Consider the following 12,314-nt stretch of genomic DNA (forward strand, 5'->3'; position numbering starts at 1 on the left):
AAACTACTTCTGAATGTATAATAATAAGTCTTTTAACTCAGTTTTTGAAACATTACAGGAATTAGATTTGACCAGATCTTTGAGGTTTTTATAAACATCTCTAGGTAAATTGGCCATGTTGTGTCCTAACATGTTCCCTGAGGCTTACCTGATGTTGAACAACATGCAAGTCCTTGTCGGACCTCCATCCTGATCGAGCCAGAGACACGGGTAGAAATCCAACTTCTCTCTTTTTGTAAGAGTTACGATCCTGGGGTTTGTGCTTCTCTCAGCAAAACTTTACAAAAATTATCTCGGGTCTTTTAGGTCAGAAAGTTTAGACAAGTTATTTGCTCCTGATACGGGAACACCAATGTGTCGGAAACACCCTTTTCTGACAAAGAGATGGGGCAACTGAGAGGCATTTTAAAATCTTTTATTCCACTTCCAGTTTCATAAGAAGGGCGAGACAATACAGATGTTATCATTCACGCTACCACAATCAGAAGCTATTTCCTTGTGAGAGTCTATCCGAAAATCCTTCATTTTTGCCTCACAATTGTCATGACAAAAGACCACCAAAAGGTTAAAAACTGTTGAGCCAGTTGGGAAAGAAAGTCTCATGCTTATTCAGTATGTTCACAGGTGGTGTTTGCAGAACATGCCATGCTGAACTTGAAGGGGACTTGCTGCCCTTTCTGAACAATGGATCTGGACTTTCTTCCAAACTCCTGACTTGGCTGGTCTGAGCTCTGGGGTGGCTCACCCCTCCAAGAGAAGGCCCCTCTTGCCTGCCTTCAACCACCGTGACAGACAGACAGAGATGCGAATCCCCTCATCAAGGAACCAAGACAAGACAAGAAACCCCCTTGGCACCTCCATGGTACCCCCTTGGCACCCCCTTCCAGAGACTGGGATTGAACTCCGCCCCCGAGCTCGGTGAGGGTGGGAAAAACTGCCCAGAATAAACATACCTGCAAGCATTCAGCCATGAAAACAATGGAATAACATCCCCCTCCTCCTGTTCCTATTCTTTTCCCCTCCATGGAAACCTAATTTCAGCCACCCTTCCCCCAAAGATAAATGGTATATTTTTGGGGTGCGATCCAACCATCCTTTGAGATCTCCCCGAGACGTGCACCAGTGAGCTTCGACGGCTAGACCCCCGAAGGACACCGACACGTTTTGGTAGCTATACCCTACCTCACCCTTCTTTCCTCCCTCTTCCCTTGTCTTACCCTTTTCTTCGTCAGATTCCCTAACCAAGCGCATATTCAGCTGTGGTTATTATCAATAAAATTGCATTTTGTTGATTTGTTACTGCAAAGCCCCAGTGCCTTATTGCTTATTTTTTTTTTTGCACCAAAAGTTCATCCATCACCCATTCATTCCGGCAGACCTCGACATTAACTGGCGTCACGGACAGGATTCTGGTAGCCAGTGGGATTTTGCGGGTTCTGTGTAGTCTGTATCAGGGGAACGAAAGATCTGCCCTGAAAAAGTGTTTGATTCTAATCTCCCGCAGACTGCACATGTCAAAGCCAAATCTCATGCTCGATTTAGCACTCAGGCTCCGGAATTGACACAAAAGATATTTTCGGTGCAAAAGCTGGGGAAATTGTTACTATCACTACTGTTGCTGATCTGATACGGGCACTGACACCGACACTGATACTGCTCCTGATCCTGATATTGATGCTGACATTGATATTGTTGTGGTTTGACCAGGATGTAGTGGGAATTCTGGGATGCTGTGGTCAAACCAATGGGTGCTCGGATTTTGATATTGGCACCTGGTGTGGCCAGTGTGGTTTGGACACACCTCTGAGAACACACAGGGGTTAAAAGCAGAGCTTCGGCCCTGGGAGGCTCTCTTGGGACTTTGAGGGAAGGAGGTCGGATCTCCCTTTCCCCCGTCCAGCTGCTGCTGCTGGGCAGAGGAGGGGCAGCCATGTGGTAGGCCTGGGCCTGGACAGAGATGGGTGGTGAGGAGGCCCTTGAGGACGGAAGGGTGGAGGAGCCCCAAGAGACGGCCATTGGGCAGCCATTCCCCCCCCAGGAGAGAGAGGAGAGCCGGCGTCTGAATTTGATAGCGGCCGGCCCAGGAGGAAAAGGCTGGGGGGGAATGCAGTGAGGAGGTGCCAGCCAGAGCAGCAGCAAGTGTGGGAGTGCCGGAGCTCTGGGACAGGGAGAGACTGAATTTTTTTAACCCCTTTCTTTCATGACTGGGACCTTGCAAAAATGCTGATCCTCCTCAGAGCTGAATAAGAAGAGAGATAAGAGATGAGATAACCAAGGACCTGGCCCGAAGGACATAGAGAAGACTGGCTGAGTGGAGAGAGAGATGATTGGAGTGGCCTTTTGGCTGGACTTTTTCTTGTGTAGCCACAGACTCAGTTTTATTCCTGTGACACAGAGACTGCACTTAGGGGGAGGCAGTGCCTCAGAACCAGGAGGGTTCATTGTGGGGACCTCTCGGCCCCAGGGGGTTGGAAAAAAATGGGGGGGACAGATGTCCCAAAGCAGAGACTGTGCCTTTTTGGAGTGAGACAATGCATCCTTAAAAGACAAACCTAAAAGCAGCTCTGGTCCATGTACAGTGGTGAGAGCACTGGGCATGGAAGGAAGATGTCACCATGGCAAAAGGACTTTCCGGGTGGTGCCGAGTGACATGGAAGCACACGAGATTTCAGCATGTTTCCAGGGGATGCCTATGGAACAAGAAGAACTCCTCTCCTCTTCATGGACTGAAGTTTGAGTATTCTAAAGGGTGGTGCCAGGCTGGGCAGTTGGTGATTTGGGGGAATGTATCGGATTGGGAAATTTTGGTGGTGGGGAGGAGAAAAGTGGTTTCTTTGTAAGGTTTTTAATTTTATTTCCCTTATAGTTTTTTCTCTTTCTTTTCTTGTAGTTTAGGTAATAAAGTTTTCTTTATTTCTAAGCTGGAGCCTGCTTTGCTTATTCCTGGTCACATCTCACAGCAGACACCAGGGAGAGGGTATTCTCATGGGGGCACTGGCTCTGTGCCAGGCCTAAACCATGACAATATTGATATTGATATTGACATTGATGCTGGTACTGTTGTATTTGAATGAACCTGAACCTGTTACTGTTGTATTTGAGTGAATCTGAACCTTTTACTGCTGTATTTGTGTACCTGGTCTGTCTAAAAAGGAAGGGACAGGCCTGAAGAAATTAAGCTTTACCTTTTGACAGATATTGTCCCTTCACCTATACAGGGGAGTGAGGGGCGGCCCAGCAAAGGCTGAGTTGCTTTCTTCCTGTTCTAGGTTCTGGTCCCCTCACAAAGAAAACACGTGTGTGTGTGTGAGGGTGTGTATCTGGACTGTCTGGAAAAAAAGGGACAAACCTGAAGTGATTAAAACAGTGCCTTCCAGACAGACTTTGTTTCCTCAGACTTCTAGGGAGACGAAGGGGACAAAGAGGTCTGTATGATTGTGTAACCTCATTTCTTTTCAGATCTACCACCACATCTTCTAAGGAGAAATCAGAACATTCCGTAGCGACATAGAGATTGCAAATGCCATAGACCAAATTTTAATGGGCGAATTCAACAGAACTCTAGATGGATATAGGGTTGCTATTTCTCCCTGGCTGCTATCAGCAAGCAACACTGCCTCTGTAAAATACAGCTTTTAGTTCTTGAAAGCTCTGAAAAGGAAAAAGAGGAAAGCGACAGCAACACCTTTGCTACTGCTGCTGCAGACTGGAAAAACTCCAACTGGATCACAATCTCATCCAGGGCTGGAAAGGAGAGGAAATATCGTGCAGAATAATCTTTGCTTCCTGGAAAAGGAGAAAATGAACATAACAAATCTCTCCTAGAAAACCAAGAAGCAAACAAGGCACAAGATAGAAGTGTCACCCATTCTGTTATCTAAAGCACTTGGTTTCACTGAGGGCATGTTTAGTATGGAAACAGCCCTTGTGGTGAGTAATGTCACATAGGGATTGTTGGAAGTCTGCTGAAGGTCCCTCCTATGCCTTCCATTGTCCAGGCTAAAGCTCTCTCAGCACCTCCTCACTGGGCCTCTGCTCCACACCCTTGCCCAGCTCCTGTGTCCTTCTGTGCACATGCTGAAGCCCATCAGTGACTTTCTGCTTCCCAGGGCCCACAAGTGCACACAGCACTCCAGCTGTGGCCACAGCGCTGCCCAGCACAGGGCCACGCTCACTGCCCTGCTCCTGCTGCCCCACTGCTGCTGGCACAGCCCACCATGCCCTTGGCCTTCTTGGTGCCAGGCTGGCTCTTCTTCAGCTGATCTTCTACCACACCCCTGGGCCTTTTGAACCCACACAGCTCCCCAGCAGCAGAGTTGCACATTTTAATTCAAATACAGCATCAGCCATTTCTAGATGGCCTTCCTCTTCTGAGCAACATAAGAAAACAGTCAAGGACTTGCAGCCTCATCCGCACTCCAGGCTCCAAGGCACTTGCCAAAGCTGCAGACTTCATCACCAAATGCATCAAAACAAACTTGTCACTTCTGCTTTTGCCTCACCAGGACGCTTCATAACTACTCACTTTCTTTCTTTGGCAACATGGAAAGGGAATGGCCCTGCACAGCTTCATACATATAACAATGATCTCATTGAGTTTTATCAAAAGCCAAAAGACAACTTGGCAATAAGACTCTTTAGAACTGAAGAATAACTCAAGAAAACTGCAGAGCACTCTCACAAGCGAAACACATCTTTCCAACAAGGGAAAACAAAGAAAGCCCTCTGACCTCCCGCACTACCACATGCGCCCTCGGCCATAGCACTGCAGAAGCCCAGAGACAGAGCTTCCCTGAGCCAAGCAGCCAGATGCTCTCCCAGAGGCACCAGCCATTTGGGGCCTCAACATCACAGGACAAAGGCCAAATTCTGCTGTCACTGCCTGAAGGAAATCCCTAGCTCCTGGCAGCACTCCAGCATTCGGCATCCTCAGCCAGCAAGAGGAAGCGCCAAGCTGCTCTGAAACTTGCACCTCTGCCTTGCTCTAAAGACAGCATCACACACAACTGGCACTTACGGGCTCAGGATATTCAGGCTCTTCTCTGAGCAGTGATGGAAACTGGAGCTCGTCCGCCTCAATTTGCTCTTTTTGGGCTTCTTCTCCAGGAGCAGAGGGAGCCAGGGGAGAGATGGCTCTTGGTTCTGTCAGCTGTGGCAGGGAGAGAAGCATGAGGGACAAGTTATCACCTATTATTCAGAAACTCATTTCCTTTCAGATCTACCACCACATCTTCTAAGGAGAAATCAGAACATTCCGCAGCGACATTGGGTATGACAGTCCCACAGACCAAGTTAAAACAGGCCCGTTAAATAGAACTGTGGATGGACATGAGGTTGATATTCCTCCCTGGCTGCTATCAGCAATCAACCTTGATCCTGTAAAACAAAACTTTTAATTCTTGAATGTTCTGAAATGGAAAAGCAGGAAAACGACAGCAACGTCTTTACTACTGCTGCCACAGATGTGGAAAATTCCAACTGGATCACAATCTCATCCAGGGCTGAATGGGGCAGGAAACATAGTGCCAAGTATTCTTTGGTTGCAGGAAAAAGGGAAAATGAACACGCAAACCTCTCCTAGAAAAACAACAAGCCAACAAGTTACAAGAGTGAAGTATCACCCACTCCAGTGTCGAAAGCACTTGGTTTCACTGAGGGCATGTTTAGTAGGGAAACAGCGTGTGTGTTGAGTAATGTCACATATGGATTGTTGGAAGTCTGCTGAAGGTCCCTCCTATGCCTTCCATTGTCCAGGCTAAAGATCTCTCAGCACCCCCTCACTGGGCTTCTGCTCCACACTCTTGCCCAGCTCCTGTGTCCTTCTGTGCACATGCTGAAGCCCATCAGTGACTTTCTGCTACCCACGGGCCTGTGAATGTCCATCCGAAAATCCTTCATTTTTTTTTGCCTCACAATTGTCATGAGAAAAAGACCACTGAAAGGTTAAAAACTGTTGAGCCAGTTGGGAAAGAAAGTCTCAGGCTTATTGAGTGTTTTCACAGGTGGTGGTTGCAGAACATGCCATGCTGTACTCGAAGGGGCATGATGCCCTTTTCTGAACTATGGAACTGGGCTTTCTTCCAAACTCCTGACTTGGCTGGACTGAGCTCTGGGGTGGCTCACCCCCTCCAAGAGAAGACCCCTCTTGTCTGCCTTCAACCACTGTGACGGACCAACAGAGATGCGAATCCCCTCATCAAGGAACCAAGAACCCCTCTGGCACCCTAGTGGCACACCCATGTTACCCCTCTGGCGCGCCCTCTGGCAACCTCCTTCCAGAGACTGGGACTGTACCCCCTCCCAACTCGGGGATGGGGGAAAACCTAATCAGAGTAAACGTACCTGCAAGCATTCGGCCATGAAAACAATGGAATAGCCTCTCCCACTCCTCCTGTTCCTATTCTTCTCCCCTCCATGGAAACCTAATTTCGGCCATCATTCCCCCAACCAAGAACGTATATTTTGGGGTTTGGTTTGACCGTCTGTTGAGATCTCCCCAAAGCGTGCACCAGCGAGTTTCAGCGGCGGGCCCCCGAAGACATCATGTTTTCTCAGCTATACCCCTTCCCTAACCTTTTTCCTCCCTTTTTCCCTTGTCCTACCCTTCTCTTCCCCAGATTCCATAACCAAATGCATATTCAGCTGTGGTTATCATCAATAAAATTGTATTTTGTTGATTTGTTACTGCAATACCCCTGTGCCTTTGTCGGTTATTTTTGCACCAAAAAAATCATTCGTCACTGGTTCATTTCGGATGGACCTTCACATAAATTGGTGATGAGGATGGATTCTGGTAGCCAGCGAGATTTTGCAGATTTTGTGTAGCCTGTAACCTCTCGCAGACTGCATACGCCAAAGCCAAATCTCATGCTTGATTGAGCACACAGGCTCTGGAATTGATACAAAAGATTTTTTCGGTGCAAAAGCAGGGGAAAATTGTTACTGTCAGTTCTGTTACTGATCTGATACCGGCATGGACACCGACACTGATACTTCTCCTGATCCTGGTATTGATGCTGTTACTGATATTGATATTGGTATTTATACTGTTGTTGCTGTATTTGAGTTGAATCTGAGCCTGCTACTGTTGTATTAGAGCTGAATTTGAACCTATTACTGTTTTTACTGCTGTATTTTTGTGTACCTGGACTGTCTAAAAAGGGAAGGGGCAGACTTGAAGTAATTAAGCTGTGCCTTTTAGACAGTTATTGTCCCTTCACCTACACAGGGGAGTGAGGGGCGGCCCAGTGAAGGCTGAGTGGCTTTCCTCCTGTTCTAGGTTCTGGTCCCCTCACAAAGAAAACACTTGTGTGTGTGTGTAAGTGCGTGTATCTGGACTGTCTGGAAAGGAAGGGACAATCTGAAGTAATTAAAACAGTCCCTTCCAGACAGATTTTGGTTTCTTCAGCTATCTAGGGAGACAGAGTGGAACAATGCGGAGAGGAACGTATGTGGCCCGAAGTTTAGAATCCGACTAGCTGAGGGCGAAAGGCCGACGCCCCTCTGCAATTCCTGGCCAGCACCCTTCGGCGTCTGATGGCCTCGGGCTGTGCTGGCTGCGGACTGGCGTACCTCGCTGGTATATGAGAGGAACGGAGTTGACCATTTCCCGGGGGTTAAACATCGGTTCATTGCAGGTGATGCCAGATCCAAAAACACCGGGGAAACCAGCCGGGAAAAAGTTCTTTCATAGGGGGTGAAAACAGGATTATAAAGGAGGGAGGTAGGTACAGACAGAGCCAATCAGGAAAGGTGAGGGGATGAACTTCACAGAACTGACACTCCATGGAGACCAATAATCAAAAGGTAAAGGAGGTGTCCTGGGACCCCAGCCAACCACCATCTCCAGAGAGGAGAAGGTTCTCGAAACTTGGGAGGAGGAAGGGAGTGATTGACTGGACAGGGAGGAAACAACTTTCACTTATAAGGGAAACCAGGGGAGGAGCAATTACATATCGGCAACTATGAATAGCAGTTGCTATAGCAACTTAGCTGACAGGCTAGCAGTGGCGGGAAAAACTGGGGGAACGAAACCATTTTACACATAATAGGGGAGAACAATACGTAAATTGGGGGAATAACACAAGAAACTTAACAACACACTACCACAGAACAAAAAGTCTGTATAACCTGAGTTAGCAAATTAGCTCCCTGGTATAGTCCTAGTCCCTTCACACAAAATGAATGAAAATCTCAATCCTAAAGCAAAAGCTGATTTTTACTCGTTGCTTGCTAAACACAATGCCAAGCTGTCATCTGGCGAAGACACTTGGCAGAGAACAATTGGTTTAATTTAGAAAATGTCATCGATAGAATATGTTCTCTGCAACATGAATCAAAATTCAAAATGGGTAAAAATAAAAACATTCCTTGCTCAGTCCTTGGAGCATGTCTTACTGCTGTCATAGAAAACCGCTGTAAACGGAGGAGTGAGGAAATGGTAATTATAGATTCCCTTCAAAATTTAGTTGAAATCTTGCAAAAACAGTTAAATGAGGACAGAAATTAAATTTACAAGCTGCGAGCTGCCCTTAGGGAAGAACCATACACAAAATCAATTTCTCTACAGAGGAGGAAGAAAAAGGAACACCTTGCATTAAAAAAATTTATCCATACAAAGAACTTGAGGCAGCAAAACAAAACTATTCTTACAAAGAATCTGAAACAGTTAAAAACTGTGGGGAAAATTGCTGTCCTCATTTGAGACCTTTTATTAAAACTGAATATAATAACATTAATGATGAAGACCTGGATCCCTACATAACAACTAAACAAACACCATTCAGCGCTACCAAATTAGCTAAATTGAAAAAGGAATTTAGATGTCTTCCTCACGAATCCGAAATGGAATATGTGTTCCATGTGTCTCTCACTGGCAGAGACCAGATTAAGTTAACTGAACAAGAAGCCACTGGATATTGGGGACATGGTGTTTTCCTAACAACAGGAGATAAGCGTGACGCCTGGTCTCTAACACAACGTGCAGCCTATTGGGCTGGGGGAATAAATCCCCTGGAAAGGGGTGATCCCCTAGCAATTGCCACTACCCCTGACCAAATCCTAGAAAGTGTACAAAAAGCTGCATGTTTGCAAATGATTAATGAGAAAAAATTAATTCCTGGCTTTGAATCCCCAATGCAACTGCCTGTGAAGCCTGAAATTATGACCCCTTTAATTTGTGGGCTTCCAGAAGCATTGAAATCAACAGCAATCACTATTCAAAAAACAATTATGGCTTTAAGCCCAATAGATAGACTGGATAGGCTTCTTAACAACTCCACTGAGCAGTCTGAGTCCACTGACACTGCACCTTCACCCTATACACCAACACAGACCCTCACAACACCATCTGACACATCTAGCAGCAGCTGTAAGTTTTGGACATGGAGTGAAGTAGCAGTTGATTTAATAAATTATTGTGGACAGTATGGGCCTGTAAAAACCCTGGAAGAAAAATCAGAAAAAACAACACTGAAAACACAGAACCAGGAAAACAGATTTCCAACAGACAACGCTGGTGGATGTTGGGAATAAAAAAAGGGGTCCCCCGGGACATAATGGATGGTTTACCACTTGAAAAATTGCAGAAAGTCATAACTAACTGGAATTTTAGGAGACCAAATACCTCCACCCACCCCAGTGCACCTATCCCCCTCCCTCATCAGAAACTAACAAACACTCCTACCAATACACAGTACAGTACACACAGTACATCACGGTCTCTCCCACAGAACACAGGCAGTGAGCCAAAGTTAACCCTTTCCCAGCTTCTCCCTTGGAATCTGGGCAGTGAAGCTGCGTCTCAGCCTCTCCCGCAGAACACAGCCAGTGAGCCAAAATTAACTCTTTCTCAGCTTCTTTCACAGAACTTGGACAGTGAAACCCTGGCTGCATGTCTCCTGAAAAGCACTAGCACTAAGCCAGAAGTAACTCTTTTACAACTTCTTTCACAGAGCCTAAGCAACATAACTGCCCACCCAGCCGTGCCCCAAAACACAAACAGTGAATCTTCACCAACAGAGCTTTCAGGAGACTAATATCTCCGCCGCTTACAGGTGAGCGAAGGAGCGGAGGTTGGGTTTACTTACAAATGCTCACAAAAAATAAATCAGGAGACAGGTTAATTACAGCTATCACAGGCCCCAAAAATGTTCTGGTAACCTTCATTGTTGATATGGGAGCCCAGATCTCCGCAGTAACACATAGAGATGCCCAGAAGTCTGGAGTTGTTCCAACAAAAAGGCAATGCTGCATTCTTAATGCTTTAGGAACCAATGAATGTTGCTCTAGTCAAAGTAACACTCCCTGGAGAAGAAAATCAATTGGTTGTCAAAATGGTAATTGGGGACATCCCGAATAATCTGCAAGGGATGGATGTCCTTGCAGGAAGGCAGTGGGAAGACACCGAGGGTTTTCTGTGGTCTTTTGGCACTCCGCCACTTAACATTAGGCTGCTTCAGACCGCACCCGCACTGCCTTACAGTAAAACAATCAATGTGAAACAGTATCCCTTGCCTTCTGGAGCTAGAGAAGGCATCAAACCAGTTATTCAGGAATTGCGGGATCAAGGAATAATAATTAACACACACTCCCCATATAATTCACCCGTGTGGCCAGTCCAAAAACCCAACGGGAAGTGGAGACTTACAATAGATTATTGTAGGCTCAATGCCAACACTGATCCTCTGACTGCAGCAGTGCCAAATTTAGCTGAATTAATAACATCAATACAAAAAAAAGCTCACACAGTCATGGCAACCATAGATGTCAAAGACATGTTCTTCATGATACCTATACAACCAGAGGACACGGGTTAGGGTTAGGACCACTTTGCACTCACATGGGAGGGACAACAGTAAACATTCACCAGACTCCCTCAGGGATACAAACACTCTCCAACTCTAGCACACCATGCTTTAGCTAAGGAATTAGAAAAAATACCTAAACTTGACACTGTAGCTGTGTACCAATACATTGATGACATTTTGGTAGGAGGAGAAGAAATTAAAGAGGTGGGGGATCTCCAACAGAATATAATCTCTCATCTGGAGAGCCTTGATTTAAAGATTCCCTCAGAGAAAATTCAGAAGCCTTCTCAGGAAGTAAAATTTCTGGGAATTTGGTGGTGATCTGGAAGCACATGCATCCAACCTGACACTTTACCTTCTTTAGAACAGATGAAAATGCCTGAAAACAAAAAGGACCTCCAGCAAGCTTTAGGACTATTAGTATTCTGGAGGAAACATATCCCAGATTTCTCAATCACTGCTAGGCCCCTTTACAATTTACTAAGAAAAGGAGTCAAATGGGATTGGACTCCTTCTCAGGAAGAAGCACTGCAATTACTGATTTTTGAAGCCACTGCACATCAGGCATTGGGGCTCATTCATCCAAAAGACGCTTTCCAAGTGGAATGGGGATTTACCTCCTTAGGGCTATCAATACACATCTGGCAGCAAGGTCCAACAAGGCCTGTCAGCTTCTTTACCCGTGGTTTTAAAGATGCTGAGAAAAGATACACTTCCTGGGAAAAAGTATTGTTTGTTGTTAGCTTAGCTCTCATTGAAGTAGAAAAAATCACACGGCAGCAAGCTATCATCTTGAGAGGTCCCTTCAAAGTAATTAAAGCTGTCACAAATGGGACCCCTCTGCCTGACGGCATAGCCCAAAAGTCATCAGTCAGGAAGTGGTATGCTCAAATAGAGTATTACTGCAATAGCTTTCCTGTCACAGAAGGTGCTGCAAAATTCTTGGCAATACAAGATACTGAGAGCCTGGATAGTAGCCAAGACAAACCTGCTTCACTAATAAAAGTAGCACCACCCTTCTAACCTGAGTTAGCAGCAAACTGTTGGTTTACAGATGCTTCCTCAAAGCGGGAAAGAAAAATTTGGAAATATAAGGCGGCTGCCTTGCATATTTCATCTGGTGAAAAAATTATCACAGAAGGGGAGGGCAGCGCTCAGGTAGGAGAACTCATAGCCCTCTGGAGTGTTTTCCAGCGTGAGGCACAAAACACTTCTCCTGTTTACATCTATACTGATTCATATGCAGTATACAAAGGCTGCACTGAGTGGCTCCCTTTCTGGCAACAGAAAGGCTGGGAAGTTAACAGAATCCCTGTGTGGCAGAAAGATAAATGGAAAGAAATCCTAGAAATCACCAGTAAAGGAAACTTTCTGGTTGGTTGGGTAGCTTCCCATCAAACAGATGGGAATCAAGCAGGTGAATGGAGCAACAGAGTTGATGAACTAGCAAGGCCTAGACCTGAAGCAAAGTGAAAATTTTCCAGGATAGAAATCCATTTTAATTTA

At 45.9% G+C, this 12,314-nt stretch overlaps 1 protein-coding gene across 1 annotated transcript in view; it reads left to right on the forward strand.

Moving 5' to 3' along the window:
- LOC141727270 (uncharacterized) overlaps nucleotides 1–12,314 on the forward strand; it is a 66,813-nt gene that overhangs the window by 17,689 nt on the left and 36,810 nt on the right. Inside the window, 3 exon segments of the mRNA XM_074533631.1 lie at nucleotides 8,536–9,293; nucleotides 9,363–9,463; nucleotides 9,466–9,590. Coding sequence (XP_074389732.1) covers nucleotides 8,536–9,293; nucleotides 9,363–9,463; nucleotides 9,466–9,590 — 984 coding nt within the window.

The sequence above is a fragment of the Zonotrichia albicollis genome, chromosome Z (genome assembly GCF_047830755.1).
Source record: "Zonotrichia albicollis isolate bZonAlb1 chromosome Z, bZonAlb1.hap1, whole genome shotgun sequence".
NCBI classification, from domain to species: Eukaryota; Metazoa; Chordata; class Aves; order Passeriformes; family Passerellidae; genus Zonotrichia; species Zonotrichia albicollis.